We start from the raw sequence: 19202 nt of genomic DNA on the forward strand, positions 1-19202 counted from the left end.
CATGCCAAAGGAACTAAGATCTAACATTTCTAGGTTCTAGAGTTGCCCAAACTCACAAAATGGAATCCATGGACCAAAAATAAGCTTATAAACAAACCCTAACTCTAACTATCAAAAGGATCAACAAGGTATGGGCTTTTAGCTTCAAAAGCTTCCTAAGATGATGTAGATTCAGGATCTTGAAGCTCAACCACATCCAAGGCTTACTTACCAACTTCTTCTTTTTTCAAACACACCAAAAAGGCCACTAAAGTCACGTTCAAGCTCAAATATCACTCTTAATGGCAACTAGGGTTTTAGGGACGTTCAAAGGCAGTGAAGGCTGATAAGAATGAGGGTCCAAAGGTCATAAGTGTGCTTAATAAGGCTCACGCCCTAAAATGAAGGTTCTAGTATTTGGCTACGTACGTGGCTCATATTCATGACTCCGCATGCCTATGTACACTAAGCGTACATAGACGTACGCCCAGCATATGAAGGGACCTCATTCATATTAAAATTATTATTCCAAGGACTAAAAGGAAAAATACATGAATTCGAGTGTTACAAATAGTCTGTCCAACAGTCCAAAAAACATACTTAAATGTCATCGCATGTGATGATCCAATCAGATTATGAAACCAATTCACAATCGTATTGGGATTTAAAGACTGCAAAGTTGTAATGTACTTAGGCAACTTAGTAATGTTACTTTCCTAAGTTCCATAAATAGTCTTTATGGCTTTTCTCCTACCATGCCATCCCTTCCGGTAAGAGACATCTACATTTAGGCTATTTTTAATATCTTCTTGTGTTTGTGTCACCAGATACTCAATCCTTTTGAATTTGAATGGAGGATATATGATGCAATCATTGCAAAATTTAAATTTATGTTATGATTTCCAATAAACAATGTAAACAAATAATGTGCATCTACCCAACATGTAATTGTCCACATGTGATGATTTTTTCTTAATTGCATGAACATATCATGCACAATGTAGTGTGTAGTGCATAATATTAGAGCTTTCTCTTTTATCTATAGTCTTACACCTTGCTAATCATGAACTAATTTACTTTTGTACACTTTAAACACTCTATTTTGGAAGATTGCCAATTTACACGTGTCTTATTTTCAAATTGCATTCCTAACCTTATTTTGTTTTCTAATTCACTCCAAACATCTATATGAATGTTGTTTTCCAAATGAGCTATGTCATTATCTACTACATCTCTATCATTATTCATAAAGTTCATTATTGAGGTTTGGCTCACATCATTAGGAATCATCCTCAATATTACACATTGACTTCATTATATTATAATTTAGGGTCATTAAATCCAGAACCATTATATGTCTCAAATGTATCATCACTAGTACTTGTTGGCAGACGATCTAGATTTACAGATAAGTATATCAAAATGTAACTGTATTAGCGAAAAGTCATAAATTATGGTGCTACATATGATGTTTTATATTAATATATGCTAGATGTTTAGATATTGATAGGTACCTTATATGAAGGAAGGAAGAGTTTGAGAACTTGGAATTCAAATAAAATAATATAAGTATCTAGTTGAAAAAAAGGGAAAATAACTTGCGAGGGTAATTATATTTTCGTCTTGTTCACGTTTAGGTAACTTTTTTTTTTTTTGTGCATATTTGACCATTTAACTTGTTAAATGTGCTCACATATTACCATTGTCACATGCTATAGCAGCTGACAATGATAATATATGAACACATTGAATAAGTTAAATGGTTAAATATGTACAAAAAAATTAAGTTACCTAAATATGAACAACTTTTTTTATAAATTTATTAATTTTTTTTTATAATTTCTTACAACATTTTTATGATATTTTTTTCCTATATGTTTTTCTAATATAATGTTTTAAATCTTTGTTTATATTTTCTTTTAACATTTTTTATTCTTTCATATTTTAATACAAATGCTTTTAAACCAAATATTTTATAAATGTTTTAAAATTTTCTTACAAGTATGTAACTTGTCTTTTTCTTTTTTTATATATTTTTTTATAACTTTCATACATTTATTTCTAAACTTTCATTTACAACATTTTTAAAATGTTACAAAGATTTTTTATGATAGTTTAATATTTTTTATAAAGTTTATAATACTTTCGTTAAATACTAGTTTAAAACATCGTAATAAAAAAATTAAAAGTTTATAAAATTTTAATTAAAAAGTATTAAACAGTTGGAACAATTTTAAAACATTTACATTATATAGATTTTTTTATTTGCTAAGTAATATTTTCTTTTTATTTTTTTTAAATGGCTCACCATACGTATTGTTTCATATTTAATTTATTAAATTTTATTGTTAGATACTATTAGTTTAAAAATATTGTATATGCTTAAATTAAAAGAAAAAAATTTATACGAAGCTATATAAAATATCTCACAAAACAAAAACATATTTATTGATTAAAAAGTAAAGTTTAAAATTGATCAACATTTAGAAAATTATGGATATTTTAAAAATAAAATTTAATTAAAATAAAATAATACAAACAAATATGAAAAATAAAATCGCTATTAAAAGTGGGGAAAATGACTTATCAAGGTAATTAACTTTTCGTTTTGTTCATATTTGGATAATTTTTTTTCTTTCGTACACATTTAACCATTTAATTTTTTAATTTGTTCACATATTACCATTGTCACCTGTTATATCTAATGACAATGTTAAATGGTCAAATATGTACAAAAATAAAGAAGTTACCTAAATGTGAACAAAACGATAAAGATGATTACACTAACAAGCTATTACACTAACAAGTTATTTTCCCTGCAAAAAATAATAAATTAAACTTAGGGCATCCACAATCCATTGAACTCTAAGGAGTTCAATGGATTGTCGCATCGTTGCCACATCAACATTTTACTTTTTATTTAACTATACTCTTTAACATCCATACTCCATTAAACTCTTTGACGTTTAATGGATTTCTATATTTGCTTTGAAATTTAATTGAAAAAAAAATTAAATTCATTGAACCACTTAATGATCATGCAACTCTCCCATTCAACTCTCATCCATATCATCACTCACATTCTATTAAACTTCTATTCAATTATAATCATCATCTATTCGATTATTATTAAACCCAGGTTAAGGATGCTCTTAAGTCGATCAACAAAATTTACTAACACAAAAAGTAACGAAATATTTTGGATTGTTTATAAATAGTGACGTGTTTCATGCAGTGACAATTGAATTCCAATTGCTTTTGCTTTTGAGGAAAACAATCAATATTTTTAACAATAATGATTGCTTTTGCTTTTGTAGATAACAATCAATATTTTGAACTGTAATTGCTTTTGTTTTTGTAGATAACAATCAATATTTTGAACTGTTAATAAATAATGACAGATTTCATTGGTTTTTTTTTTTTTTTGCAACACTTAAATGTATTTGTAATATACAGTATTAATTATTTGTATAAATTTAAAGGTATTTGTGAAGTCTTTTTTTTGGAACCAGCAAACATTTTATAAAAGGCCAACCACTAGCAAGTAGGTAGAGGAAGGCAAATAAAGATGACAAAGTGATTACAGTTTAGAAACAAAGAAAAGGACAATTACACCATTAATCCAATCTATTCTGGATTTCTTCCTTTTCTTCTTGATCCACAAAAAAGTTAAGGATTTGATGAATACATTTTGTTGGGGATAGACAATTGTTGTTAAATGTATTATCTTGTTTTCCAAATGCTCCAAATAGCATATCCCAATGAAGGTATTTGTTAATGGTATAATATGCTTAAAATAACACTTCAAATTTAATTATATATTTCTAGTAAATTAATTTATACATAATATACATTAATATACAATAAGGGTTAAAAGTAAAATTTTCAAAACTAAAAGATTTAAATAAAAGGATAGATGAAAGTTAAAAGGTTATATGTGTAATTAGATAAATGGTATATAAAAGCTATAATTGTAACTATAATCTAGTTACTAGATAAAAGGATGTAAAAGCCTAAAAGGTGTACGATAATTTTAGTATTCGGATTTCGGACAATGCAAATGATAAGGTCCTTCAATTATAAAACACCCAAGCAACCATAGATTTTTCAAACACTCCCTGTTTTTGCAAAAAAATGTAAAATATATATATATATATATATATATATATATATATATATATATATATATATATATATATATATATATATATATATATATATATATATATATATATATATATATATATATATATATATATATATATATATATATATATATATATATATATATATATATGACTTGAAGATGACGTTCTTTATGACGGTTGAGAAGAAAAAAGAAAAGGGTAAGTTTGCTACTTATTTATTATAAATATATCATCGTACGTATACATACCCCATCACACCACAGCCTGCATGCAACCATGCAACCTCTCACCATCGTCTCTCTAATTGTGGCTTCACTCTTACTCTTTGCTTGTTGGGCACTATCACCCAAGACTTTGAAGAACTTTCCACCAGGGCCACCAAAACTACCTATTATCGGAAACATACACCAACTCAAAAGCTCCACCCCTCATCGTGTTCTTAGAAGCTTAGCCAAAAAATATGGCCCCATCATGTACCTACAGCTCGGCCAAGTCTCTACAGTTGTCGTGTCTACGCCTCGATTAGCTCGAGAGATCTTGAAGATCAACGACATCTGCTTTGACGACAGACCCACCAGCACAGCCTCTCAAATATTCTTTTATAACGCTCAAGACATTGGGTGGGCTCCTTGCGGAGAATACTGGAGACAGATGAAGAAGATCTGCAGATTAGAGCTTCTAAGTGCTAAAAAGATTCGATCTTTCAGCTCTATTCGAGAAGAGGAGGTTAGTAATATAATCAAGGTTTTTGAATCGAAAGCCGGAACACCCGTCAACTTCACGGAAATGACTGTGGAGATGGTGAATAATGTGATATGCAAGGCTACGTTGGGATATTCTTACAAAGACCAGGCTACACTGATCGAGCTATTGCTTGACGTGTTGAAAACTTTGAGTGCTTTCAATCTAGCATCGTATTATCCCCGTCTACAGTTTCTTAACGTGATTTTGGGGAAGAAAGCCAAGTGGTTGAAGATGCATAAAAAGCTTGATGGCATCTTGGAAGATGTGTTAAAGGAACATAGAGCTAGACGAAGAAACAATAACCATCAGGAAGATCTAGTTGATGTCCTGTTGAGGGTGAAGGAGACCGGTGACATGGATTTCAAGCTCACGGACGAACATGTCAAAGCCGTTGTTCTGGTAAATATATACATATATACATATACCTATATATACAAACGAGTGGCCTAATCTAATGTGTTAATGTACAGGATATGTTGGCTGCTGGAACTGATGCATCTTCGACAACACTTGAATGGGCGATGGCGGAACTCATGAGGAACCCTCGGATTATGACGAGAGCACAGGCAGAAGTGAGATCGGTGGTGAAGGGAGACACAATCACGGAAACCGATGTACAGAGTTTGCATTACCTGAAACTAATAGTAAAGGAAACATTGAGGTTACATGCTCCTACACCATTGTTAGTACCCAGAGAATGCCGGCATGACATCAACGTCGGCGGATATGATATTCCGGCGAAGACTAAGATAATAGTAAGCGCCTGGGCTTGTGGAACGGATCCTGATAGTTGGGAAGATGCCGAAAGCTTCATTCCAGAGAGATTTGAGAACTGCCCGATCAATTACATGGGTGCAGATTTTGAGTTCATTCCATTTGGTGCTGGCCGGAGAATTTGCCCAGGAATTACATTTGGGCTGAGTATGGTTGAATACCCACTTGCTAATTTCTTGTATCATTTTGATTGGATGCTTCCAAATGGATTACAACCACATGAGCTTGACATCACAGAAATCACAGGGATTTCTACATCGCTCAAACATCATTTGAAAATCGTCCCGATCCCCAAAGTCCTTAGCAAAGTAAGATAAGCTTCGGATTTAATTGGATTGGTCGTGCATTTGTTGGGGCTCTCGTCAGTGTTCCTTCTTGTCGTATCATATGCCTGTACTTTTTTCATGGATTCCCAATAATATGTTTAATTTTCATTTATGAGTGACAAGAACATACGTACCTTTTACTGGTGATCCCAATTATTTTTTTTTATTTTATTTTTTTTTATTATTTTTTTTTTTTTTAAAGTGAGTTGAATTTGAAACCATAGTTATTGATTTCTCAATACAAGAATATTGATCGTTAATGACAAGTCGCCACGAAAGTTCTAAAATGTTGTCATTAATTATTAGAGACCAATGCTGATGATTCATCACTAATGCTCAAATGCTCAAATGGTCGATCGTTATTGTTCCGGTTAAAATGTATCTCACCGCTATGTAAACACGGATCCTTATCACCAAGATACCAAATCAGTCATTTAAAATACAATAGAATACTATAATAACATACAACAGAAATACAATTGTACAAATTGTTACATGATGAAGCTAATACTTGAAGTGGGAAAATGACTTATAAACCCAACGAAATTTTTCAATCGTTCAAAAAACACAATTATGTTTTGTCTGTTCAAGAAAACCCAACGAACTAACATTTTGTCTAAAAAAGCCCAACTAACTTACATTTTGTTCACTTCTCATTTAGGGTCAACCGGCTAATAAAAGTCAACGAATGACATGGCTTATGACGTGTAATTAAATATCGGAAAATGACTTGTAAGACCAACGAAGTTTAAAATCCGTTCAAAAAACCTCAATCATGTTTTGTTTGTTGAAAAATCCCAACGAACTTACGCTTTTGTTCAATTCTCATTAGAGGCAACCAGATTCATTATGAATACAACTAGTTGACAAATGACATGACATTATATTTAATAACATGTAATAAATAGATTAGAATTGTGCTTTATATATCGATTTAGGGTTTCGAGAAGAGAAAAACGAACGACGTTTGTGTTCGATCTCTTGTAATAGCTACTTCTTATTCTTCCTCTCAATCGTTAGATGTCCAACTCAAGATCTACAAAGAAGATATTTGATGATGAAAACCGTTGTGGGTGTGGACGCTCTTCTTGGATTTGGACATCTAGAATGGAGGATCATCCAGAAAAAAAAAAAGTTTAGGGCTAAATCGATATATAATGGGCAATTCTAATCTCTTTATTCCATGTCATTAAATATAATGTCATGTCATTTGCCAACTAGTTGTATACCTAATGAATCTGGTTTCCTCTAATGAGAATTGAACAAAAGCATAAGTTCGTTGGGTTTTTTTCAACCAACAAAACATGATTGGGGCTTTGTGAACAGTTTTGAAACTTCGTTGGTCTTACAAGTCATTTTCTGATATTTAATTACACGTCATAAGCCATGTCATTAGTTGACTTTCATTAGCCGGTTGACCATAAACGAGAAGTGTAAGTTAGTTGGGCTTTTTAGACAAAATGTTAAGTTCGTTGGGTTTTCTTGAACAGACAAAACATAATTGGGGTTTTTTGAACAGTTTGGAAACTTCGTTGGGCTTATAAATCATTTTCCCTACTTGAAGTCTTGTGATGATGTTGTCATCGGCACCGGTGGACAACATGTGATTATACTTTGACACATCATATCATGAGACTTGACAGTACTCTCTCTCTCTATCTATCTATCTCTCTCTCTCTCTCCATTGTTTTTTTAGATTTATTGGGTTGAAAAACATATGCATCTTCATCTTCTATCGAATCCACTAAAAACAAACACCCACATACTCACATTAAATCATCTTAATATTCATCCATATCATTTGCATCTTTCATCCAAATCGGTATGTCTTTTTAAACCAAAAATTGAAAAACAAACAAACATATACTAAATCGACATCTCCTACTAGGTTTTTTCCCTATATTCAAAACCTATTCTCAATCAAATCGCCTGATCCACTAATGAAACCAAAAAAAATTAAGAATAAACCCCATTAGCCTAGCATCTACCAATCAACAAGAAAACAAAATAGTTAAATTTATTGTCAAAAGTTTCCCCTCTATATACATTAACCATTGATCTTTTGTTTCCAAACCTTCTTTGTTTATATCTCCAAATGTATCTTCAAATGTGAAACATACAAGGAGATGGATGTAGCTTCTCTTCCGGAAAGACCGATGATGTTTTGGAAGAAGGTCAACAAAGACAACCACCAATAGTCAACTACCACAGTGACTCCACAACTACGGATGTTGGATCCAACCCTCAAGAACTTATTCTAGGTTCATCTAAGAAGAAGAAAAGATCTCTAACATAGATTATCCCTTCACAACCTCTAATTAATGCACTGAAACTCAATCCCATTCAAAAGAGAAACCGGTGCTAAAAACCATGACTCAAAACTCGGATCCATATTCTTCATCTGGATGAACCCATCTAATAAAAACCTTCATCGATTGATTACAAATAATAAGCACAAACTCGGATTTAGAGGAAGGCAGCGATTCGGAGAACCCTCTTGAAATCGAGACTCACTATAAATCTTTTGGTTCAGCTTCAGAGATGGTGATATTGAGTGTATCGGTGTGTAAGATATGGTCACCGAAGATTTATCCATCTCTGGAGTTCATCGTCATTCTTAGTAGTGTTCATCGTCATTTCAAGCGTTGTTCTTCAGATTATGATTTTTTACGTAGGTTTTTGTTTTAGATCTAGGTTTCGTTTCACATCCAGGACTAAGAACAAGTTCCCTTCTCCATATTTGTTTCAGAAAACGTCGAGTGTATGTGTGTGTTGTTTTTTGAAGAACACGACCATTGTGTGAAATGTATGTGTTTTAATTTTGACAAGACAAATAATGAGAGAGAGAGAGAGACTTATTTTTTAATTATTAGAAATCAATGAATAAGTATTAAATTTTAAAAATAGAAAATAAATACATTAAGGGTATTATAATCATTTCAAGTTCCAAATGGTTCAAATATGCAATGAAACTAGCTCAAAAGAACCACCTATCCAAAAAATGAGGGTTTGGAACAAAATCCATAAAAAATACATACCACATGGACCATGTTTACAAATTTGTCACCTTTTTATTATATTGTATTGAAAGTTAAACATCTGTGGAACCAATCATTGTAAATTCACTAATTATGATATGTACACACCCCTGTTTTTACCTTTTTGTGTCGATTGGTTTACGCCATATACTATAAACATGGTCGAATAAACTATACAATATTTTCTTAATTATCTATTTATATAAATTACAAGTACTTTTGAAAAGTACTCCCTAACATAATCATACCATCAAAATACAGAAGTCGTTAGAAAGTAGTATATGGCTCCCAAGAAGTTGGGGGTTTGTGGTGACAATGATACTAGGATGCAATGTGTCATTTTTGCAACCAAGGAGGTAGTGAAGTGTAAGAAGAGACAAAACAGCGCAAAAAGATTGTATGTATGCATGGTTAATCTTTTGATTGGTTAGTATTATTATCAATGCCAAGCGCTTCTGCCAAATCAAAGTTCAAACTCCCTTTCTTCATCGATCTGCTACTTCTCATTCCATCATCTGACTTTCTCATCATTGCAGTAAATTCTGCATAATCTATGCGCCCATCCTGTCATGAAATCATGAAATGAATATATAGAATTTTAAATTTAAACCAAAAGAAAAATCAAGATGAAAATAAAATGACATTGTCTTGATCGATTTCTTTGATCATTTCATCCAGCTGAGTAGTGTCGCTTAGACCAAGATCTTTGCAAGCTTGCTGAAGTTCATCCATGGTGATGTATCCACTTCCATCTTTGTCAAAATAAGAGAAGGCTGTAAGCAAATTTTCCTCTCTCTCCATCTTATTCAAATGCAATGTTGCAGCAAGAAATTCACCATACTCTATCGTCCCACTGCTGTCTGTATCAGCCTGCCGTCAAGCTTTATCTATGTTATGTTATGTTATGTAATTTTTTTTTTTAATACTATTCTATCATAAAAAAATTACAAGGGCTTTTAAAAAGAACAACTTTTGTTTTATTGATGACTCGTTAACGAATCAGAGTAGTCTAAAGAGCATGAAATTTTGGAGAAATGTGAAATGCATATAAGAAAAAAAAAACTTACTGCATCCATGAGTTCCTTGATCTCAGATTCCATTAGATTGGAGCCAACTTTGTTTAATCCTAATTTGAGTTCTTCAAATGTGATTGTGCCGTTGTTGTCTGTGTCAAGCATTTTGAATAACTCCTTTAGCCCACCAATCTCCTCTTCTGAAAGCCTTTCTGCAATTACCTAGGAACAAATTTGAACTTAAATAAAGATGATGATTTTATGCCATGAATGCCTTTTTTTTGGTTATAAATGTAGAAACAATTAATAATATGATAAATGAAAAGGTATTAGCTAGTATTACACGCAAAGCCATCTTTTTAAGTTTGTTCATAGCTGAGAAGTGCTTGAGGCGCGATATGACTGCAGAGTCAAGAGGCTTGTCTGAAGCAACCGTGTCATCCCCAATCCATGGATGACCTGTTTCTTATAAGAACCAATGAAATTCAGGATACACTTTGATTGAAAAATGAGCCATGAACCAAAACAAACAAATGATAAAACTCACATAGGACTTGATGTGCAGTTATCCTTTGTTGTGGTCTTCTATCAAGCATTCTTTTTATTAAATCTTTTGCACTTTCTGTAATTTCTGGCCATGGATCACTTTCAAAATCAAGTTTTCCCTTCAAAATCTGCCTAAAAATACCTGAATCTGATTCTGCATTTATCATCAAATAATACAATGTTACTGATCATCTAGACATTAAGCATCAACCAGAGAAAGATAGAGAGAAAGAGAGAGAGAGAGAGGGGCTCCTTTTTTATTACGCACGCATCTATGAAGACACGAAGAAGAAAAACTTTTCTAATCTAATGAATTAAATATGCAATATATGGAAAAGTAAAGACTAAAACTCTGTTCTTTACTAATATCATATAAAGGCTATATGTAGCCTTATAGAGAGCCATGTGAAATGAAAGTAGCCATAAATTCTACTCATTTACTCCACCTAAAGAACCGGTACAAGCTAATGACCCGCTCTTCTCTTCACAAGTATACTTTCTCAACGTATAACTAAATTGAATTCGGTCAAACTAGAATACTAATTTTAAATAATAAACTATTAACTAAAACATAAAATATAGAACCATAAATACTTAAAGTTCTAGCCATGTATAAGAGCACGTGAACCTGTGATTACCGAATCGATTAATCCAACAATCACGGTTTGCTCATACCACTCGTTCACAACAACACTGACTCCTCTTCAATTAGATTTCCCTCTTGCTTCTCCCACTTAAGACACTCATTATTGTAGAGACTAAATTCACCATACTTGTAACATTTATTGTGGATTTTATCCAAGACACGTTCATTAGCATCTCAACTCTTCCAAGACTCACCTCATTCAAAAAAAAAAAAAAAATCCCAGACCCACAACCTTTTCCACGGCACGTCTAAAACCATCCCGATTTGAACCTCCATTGCCACAATGCCTAGAAACATGTGATTTTTCTTCACAAGCCAACAATAAACCACCTTGAATGTCCCCCGTTTGCTCTGTTCCTTTTAAACGCTCCTCTTACACCTTCAATCTCCCAATAGTTTCATCGAATAACATTGAATCCAACTTAAAACATTGTTCTATTGAGGCCATGATTTGAAGAAACGACTTAGGCATCAAGTCTAGTAACTTTTTCACCGAGTCCACTTCTTCAAGCTCATATACAAGAGTCCTTGCTTTTGAGGGCTAAACCACATAATCTTGTCATAAAATCATCAACCGTTTCACCCTTCTTCATGCGAAAACTTTCAGGCTCCCTCTTCAATGTTGCTTGTCGAGTCACTGTCACCCAATCCACACCTAAATACCATGTCTTCAAACCATCCCACACTTGTTTTGGATCGGTGTTTTTTTTTTAACAACTGAATATTTCAATAATAAAAAAAAAAAAGACAACCCACAACAAGAAGTTAGGGCCAAAATTACAAAGAGTTATCTAACAATGGGTTTAATAACCACTTGGACCAATTAACACTAGCATTTTTACACCTACTAGTGAACTAATCAAATGAAGTAAGAACAATTTTATCAAACAATTCTCTTCATTTCAACTTAGACACCCAAAACACCATATCATTTCTATACCTCCAAATGATCCACAACATGGCCAAAACAATCACCTCAATAACATCTTTCTTCATCTTAGTATTGTTCACCGTGTCCACCCATGACAACAATTCAACAATATTCACCAGGGTAGGTAAGTTAATATCCAACCACTTAGCAATTATGTTCCATAATAGATTCGCCACTTCATAAGACATAAACAAATGCTTCACATCCTCTCATTGCACATTGCAAGCAGGACATAACGTGCATGGTATATCCATTCCTTTATTAGCTAAATTTACCCCAGTTGGAATTTTATTCAACAACAAATGCCATATAAATATATTAAAAGCATATAAGCTACCAATTCCAAGGCCACCCTTTTCTTTAGAATTTAATGTCATATCCCATTTAATCCAACTTATATTTCGTCCTTCCTCATCCCCTCCCTAAAAAAACGATATCTCATTGATTCAAGTAATTGACAGTCTTTGGAACTTTAAATAGTCATAATATTCATTTTAAAAATTATTGGGCTATGATCTAACCAAATATTTGTCAATACGACAACGAACATATTACTAGATTTCTCAACAATACCATTTGAGACTAAAAATGATCAAGTTTGGTCATTTTTGTACCTTTTCTATTCATGCGAGTGAACTATCAACCACCCATGGGAACATCAAAGAGGTCTGCATCTATAATAAAATTATTAAAGTCATATGTTGTTCGTTTACAATATTCCGTACAATATCTTTCTTCATGTGATCTAATAGCTAAAAATGATGAATTCACCATTATGATTATTCATAAAAGAGATAATAAAATCTCATGCTTTTTTTTATGTCGATCTTGTGGTACATAGACATTGACAAGGAAACACTTTACTTTATTCGTAACCTATTCCCGTTCAACAATAAGAACATTTTCATTAGACCAAAATTTCAATTTAAGAAATAACGTCAGATCCGATATAGTCGGGATGCCTCCTGATCTCCCTTGTGGTACCCCTTGTGCGTTAGTATCGACAATATCAAATTGATAGTTACCCCACATAGCTTTAACACAAAAGAGATCTACCCGTATCATTTTTGTTTCTTGAATTCCAAAAACTGTAATTCCATGCTCAACACATAAATTTCTCACACATTTCCTTTTACAGTCACTTTTTACCCCACAAAGATTTAAGGACATACTATTAATCTAAACTTTTCATTCTCACCAATTCTTTCAATCATCACTTAAATATCCTCTTTACACCCATTTATTTCATACCGTTTCCCACCTCAATGTACTTGTCTAACATTTCAATCAAAGACCCAGTTGTTACTTTTTTCTTTCTTAATTTACCATCAGTCTTACATACTTTCGAAGAAAAAGAGGAAACTATTGATGTCTCCATTTGTTTTCTATTAGTTGTCAGAATTTGAGACCATTGGTGAATGAAACTTTGCACCATTAGTGGCTTAGAATCCAACTTTGAACTTTCCATTGCATCCCCATCAGCTAGCTGGTTCGTCTCTTATCTCTTCCCTCATGTTCGTGAAAATCAGCCTCTATCTCGGTCCTGTGGTCTAGTTATTATTCTCAGCAAGGCTAATTTCTCTCCAACAAAATTGATTTTTTTTGCAACATCTTGTTTTGTCCGGTGAACTTTTCCATTTTCTTTACTAGTTACCTCTTTCCTTTTCATTTGGAAACCACCCTTCCTTTCGCCCCATCTCATATGCCATGTTTCTGTGGCTAGACCTGACAATCGAGAGGGTTTTGACCCTGATCCGCTCCAAACCCGTGCAAAGTTAATGGGTTTGAATCATATTTTATAATTCATTTAAACGTTAATGACCCGTACCCATTAACCCTTTTATTAAAAGGGTCGGGTATGGATCACTATCAATTCGATCCGTTTATGACCCGTCCCATCTAAAATTTTAAAATTTAAATTTAGTATCTATAAGTTATACATTTATCAATCACCGATACAATCTTTAGTAGATGACTCGAGGAGTTCGATCCTTCCACTTCCACTTCCCGGTTCCTAATGGCCGATTCCCAATCAACTTCCGGTGCAAATAACTAAGTCACATCATACAAGTTTGTAATAGTAGACATTTGTTTTGTTTTGGAAATGTTATTTATTAAGTTATAATTGAAGTTTATTTTGAAATGAATGTTGTCTTGGCTTTACTTTTTAGTGCTTCATGTTATATACTTATATGTGTTGTAATGCATAACTATAGCCTAATCTTAATATTGTAAATGGGTCGGGTAAAAGGGTTGAAAATCCGTTGATCCGGTGGATAAGGGTATGAGTTTAATTATTCAAAACCCTGCGGGTTATGGGTCGGGTTTGAATCAACATTTGAAAATTGCTTAATGGGTTTGGATCAAGGCTGATCAGCTCGAAACCCGCTCCATTGTGAGGTCTACCTCTTCCACAACACATTCGTTGAATTGATTGTTATTAACTTGATCTTCCTGTCTCATTTTTTGAAAAGTATCCGGTATGATCTCCTCCACCTCTACCTCTTCGTCATATTCATCATCGCTATTGTTATTTTGTTCCTCACCATCACCTTCTTGTTCACTCTCGCTATCTATATGGTAGGACACCAAGAAGCAATCTCTCGCATAGTCATGACATAGTTTTTCCCTTCAATTGTTATCATTGGATTATCATTAATTAAAGATGCATTTGTAGAATTTACACACACACACACACACACACACAACCAGAAACTCTTTTGTTCATCCAAGTCACTATCCATAAACATAACATCACCATACGAGGCTGCAACTTTTTTAAAAGCAACTGATGTCCACGTGCATAACGGTAATCCTTGTACCTCTATCCATACCATCATCTCCTTTATCACAAAAGACTTCGACAAAGGTCTTATCTCTTTGAAAATTGACTTTACTCTTTCATTTTGCTTAAAGCTACACAAGCCTCGGTGTTTTGGAATTCTAGCCATACCCACTTTCCTCCCATGTAAGTAATCTTCATCCTATCAAACCCTTCCAAACCAAAAATTCGATATAGAAGAAAAACTTTTCTAATCTAATGAAGTAAATATGCAATATATAGAGAAGTAAGAACTAAAATCTATTCTTTATTCACATCAGATAAAGGCTATATATAGCGCTCTAGAGAGCCACGTGAAGCATGAAAGTAGCCATAAAATGCTACTCATTTACTCCACCTAAAGAACTGGTACAAGCTAATGACCCACTCTTCTCAAATATACTTTCTCAACGTACAACTCCATAGAATTCAGTCAAACTAGAATACCATTTCTACATAATAAACTATTAACTAAAACATAAAATATAAAACCATAAATCTTTAAAGTTCCAGCCATGCATAAGATCATGTGAACCCGTGACTACCGAACCGATTAATCCAACAAGAGAGAGAGAGAGAGAGAGAGAGAGAGAGAGAGAGAAGAGATACCTGCCCAAAATGGAGGAACTCCAGATAGCAAGATGTAGAGAATAACTCCAGCACTCCACACGTCAATTTCAGGTCCATAATGTTTATGAAGAACTTCAGGTGCAACATAATACGGGCTTCCAACCACATCCGATAGATACTGCCCTGGAAAACAAATCTAATAACATTATGTATCCACACTTCTTTTCTATTTTATTAAACACTTTCATTCATTCATTTCTTTCTATTACAAAATTCTACTTCTGATTTTATTTTTTCTGTAAGGGTTTGAAAAATTACCCCATTTGGATGATTTTTCTATAATTGACTAGATTTTTCCATCTACAATGTTGTAATATGAACTAATGAAAGAAAAATCAGATAATATATAAATCAAGGAAAGTACATTGCTATTTCATGCATTAAACTCTTCCACTACCATAATGTTTCCACTCTTATAATATCAATTTTCAACTCTCCGATTACTATTATGTAAGACAAGTGAAAAAATGGAGACTTGGTAGTATGTGTTTTTCATAAGTTAGAAGTTGCTTAAAATTCTTCTTTACTCCACAAATACAATGCCTTGGAGCACAAGTTTCATATTTTTGCTTTATAGAAAACAACTTGTGGGGCCATATTTTCTTTTAATCTACATGAGAAAAAAAAATGTGAAAACATTTCCATAAATCCATGGTAAAATCTCAAATTACTTCAACTACAAAACAAAACAAATTTTCAAAAATTTACATTTGACACACAAAATGACAAATTTTCATGTACCCATTGGTGTCATGTAAGAAACTAAATCATGGAAGAAGAACCTGGTTTGTAGAAGATAGACAATCCAAAATCTATAGCCTTAAGCTGTGCATCCTTATCACAACTATGAAACAAGAAGTTCTCAGGCTTGAGATCTCTATGCATAACCCCAAGAGAATGACAAGCTTCAACAACCCCAACAATCGTCTTCATCAATTTAGCTGCTTCTCTCTCGCTGTAATGCCCCTTCTGTACAATCCTATCAAAGAGTTCGCCACCTGCGCAAAGTTCCATAACCAGATGAACAAACACGTTGTCCTCATAAGCGCCTTTGATCCTCACGACACATGGATGCTCCGACAAGTGATGCATTATTTGAATCTCCCTCCATACATCATCATAATCATCCTTGCATAACATCTTCCTTTTGGGTATGGATTTGCAGGAGTAATCGATACCTGTTGATTTCTCTCTACACAGGTAGGTAGTACCAAATTGACCTTGCCCTAATTTCTTCCCCATGGCGAAATGGTCTCTCAGTCTTGGAGTTGGGTGTGGGAGGACTGTGGTGGAAGGCTTCAATGACGAAATTTGAGTGGGTCTCTTCATTGATCGATCAATCAGGCTACCGGATCTTGATCGGTTTCTATTGTTACGACGACGGAAACAGCAATTGGGAGAAAGGTGGAGGAAATCGGGGAAGAAACTGTTATCTCATGCAATTCATGGTTGGATGGTGTATTAACTATAAATATCCCTACACAATTAGAATCAATCATGCATTGTAGTTGTATCAAATTTCATTATTATATCCGAAAATGCCTCCATTTGAGAAGTCTCATTTGAGATAGGAAAGGGTAGTTTTGACGGAGGTGTAAATCTATTTCCCACCGCTTCAATTTCATCGGTTCGTCCGTTTTTTTTGGTTCTTGCTACAGTTGCCCTGCTGTTTCTCATGCCTCGATTTCAGGTAAACCTTCTCTCGCATTAGACACCTTCTTCTTTTGTCGTTCTATTCGGAAGCTATATGCGGATTTAGAATACACAGTTTTGGGTATTGCATACAAAATTTAGAAAAAGATCACAAATCTTTCGCAAGAGAATCAATAACTTTAGGGTAGTCATACCCAAATCTGTCTCCCCAAAACGATCATAGCTCCGTTTCATTCAGAATTTCTTCCAATGGTAAAAAAACTGCTTCTATGTTTGAAATGATTACTAAGCTTGATGTCAAACTGTTCGATGAAATGAAAAAGAGACAACAGTTATTGCAAGCGGCAATTCAAAACTAAAACCTAACCCAACAATTTATTAAAATATATTTTCTCTTTGATCTTTCATTCATGTATCCAACCAACTAAAACAATTTTTATCAACTTCATTAACAACTCAATCCAACCCAACATTTTAATATTATAAACTAATTACAACTATATAAAAACATAAGAATATTGGTCTTTATTTGTAGAGAAAAAAAATTATAAATATGTCTATTTTGTATTTCTTTTATTTTTAAAAAGATAAAGCCTAATTTAATATTTATAAGATTTATTTAAGAAAAGAAAAAACAAAAAGGAATTGAAATTTTAGGACAAATGTTCAAGACTAAGTTTGGTGCACTCACCATTTGTGTCTTTAGTTGGCCATTTTTCTTTAATTTTCGTTTTCTTTTAATCCATTTTTGGTGACCAACCATTAAAATGGTCACCAATGGGAGTGATCTAAGCACAATCGTATAAAGCAGGAAAAAATAAGAAAGCTCATCTCTACCTCTATGTGAAGCTATGATGGAAACATCAACAAGAAGAGAAAAAAATTTCGAAAAAATGTTTACTCGCAAATATCAAATTTAAATATTAAGATGTAATAATCGATTTAATGTACTATTACTTTACAAATAATTATGTTATTATATTTGGACGAATTTTTTTGTGCCACTGCTATTAAAAATGTCTATGTCCGCCATTATATATATATATATATATATATATATATATATATATATATATATAGAGAGAGAGAGAGAGAGAGAGAGAGAGAGAGAGATGAATGGTCATTTGAGAACACAAAGTTTCCCAAGAACCCGATAACTAAAAGTGGACAGTTCGATCAATTTTTTGGACGGTTTAGATGATTAGTGGCATAGTTTGTAAATATGATCAAATTTAATGGTATATTAGGTTTTTAGCAATATATCACAAGGGTAAATCTGGTATATAAAAAAATTTTAAAAAAATCAAATTAGCTATTAATTGAAATATTCATTAGCTTCTCTCTCTCTCTCTCTCTCTCTCTCTCTCTCTCTCTCTCAATGTATCGTGTTCTTCACCAACATCCTCGTCTCTCCGTCGAACGCCTCCTGTCCTCCAACAACCACCCTACCTCTATCAACAACCACCACCTTCAACGGCTTACAGTTGTTTCTTTCATCGACCACAACTACGACGACCTAATATATTCACTATCTCTTTATCTCCCAATCACCAATTTACTCCATGATTTCCACCGCCTAACGTTGCTACCGTAGATCTGGAAACAAAATCCATTTCATCGATCCATTGTATCATAAACCGATCTCCAATGAAGATCCCCAATGATTGATAGATTGAACTACATGATGGTTGCGTCCTTCTTCCCTCTCGGAGTTTTGTGCCCTAATAAATCAACCAGAGGTCCGATTGCTCCAAACCTCCTGATTCAGAGGTTCAATCAGTGTCAGCGTTGCTCAAGTCTTCGACCAATTTCTTCACATGCGTTTTGATTTCAGTGAGATCAGGTCTCGCTTCACTACATGGACATTTTAGCAAAAAAAATTTAGTAATTAGAAGATAATTTTAATTTCTCTTTTTGAATATCAGCCAGGCTGCCAGGGTAATCCCTTTAAAC

At 33.3% G+C, this 19202-nt stretch overlaps 2 protein-coding genes across 2 annotated transcripts; one reads left to right on the top strand and one right to left on the bottom strand.

The window, feature by feature from the left end:
• Window positions 1–4278: 4278 nt before the first annotated feature.
• On the top strand, window positions 4279–6111 carry LOC111885020 (costunolide synthase). The gene is made up of 2 exons (XM_023881316.3): window positions 4279–5270; window positions 5342–6111. Exons 1-2 carry the CDS (start codon window positions 4404–4406, stop codon window positions 5960–5962), a joined length of 1488 nt encoding a protein of 495 aa, XP_023737084.1. The 5' UTR covers window positions 4279–4403; the 3' UTR covers window positions 5963–6111.
• Window positions 6112–9028: 2917 nt separating this feature from the next.
• On the bottom strand, window positions 9029–17687 carry LOC111885024 (calcium-dependent protein kinase 11). Its single transcript, XM_023881319.3, has 7 exons — window positions 16379–17687; window positions 15576–15719; window positions 10570–10722; window positions 10366–10481; window positions 10077–10244; window positions 9652–9879; window positions 9029–9573 (listed from the first exon to the last, which is right to left on the bottom strand). The coding sequence occupies exons 1-7, from the start codon at window positions 16923–16925 to the stop codon at window positions 9421–9423; spliced, it is 1509 nt and encodes a 502-aa protein (XP_023737087.1). The 5' UTR covers window positions 16926–17687; the 3' UTR covers window positions 9029–9420.
• Window positions 17688–19202: the final 1515 nt, after the last annotated feature.

The sequence above is a fragment of the Lactuca sativa genome, chromosome 3 (assembly GCF_002870075.4).
Source record: "Lactuca sativa cultivar Salinas chromosome 3, Lsat_Salinas_v11, whole genome shotgun sequence".
NCBI classification, from domain to species: domain Eukaryota; kingdom Viridiplantae; phylum Streptophyta; class Magnoliopsida; order Asterales; family Asteraceae; genus Lactuca; species Lactuca sativa.

Coding starts and splice junctions, on each gene's coding strand:
- LOC111885020 (XM_023881316.3), top strand. CDS start 4,404: ATGCAACCTCTCACCATCGTCTCTCTAATTGTGGCTTCACTCTTACTC. Junction 5,271..5,341: donor ATGTCAAAGCCGTTGTTCTG/GTAAATATATAC, acceptor GTTAATGTACAG/GATATGTTGGCTGCTGGAAC.
- LOC111885024 (XM_023881319.3), bottom strand. CDS start 16,925: ATGAAGAGACCCACTCAAATTTCGTCATTGAAGCCTTCCACCACAGTC. Junction 15,720..16,378: donor GTCTATCTTCTACAAACCAG/GTTCTTCTTCCA, acceptor TTTGTTTTCCAG/GGCAGTATCTATCGGATGTG. Junction 9,574..9,651: donor AAGAAATCGATCAAGACAAT/GTCATTTTATTT, acceptor ATTTCATGACAG/GATGGGCGCATAGATTATGC.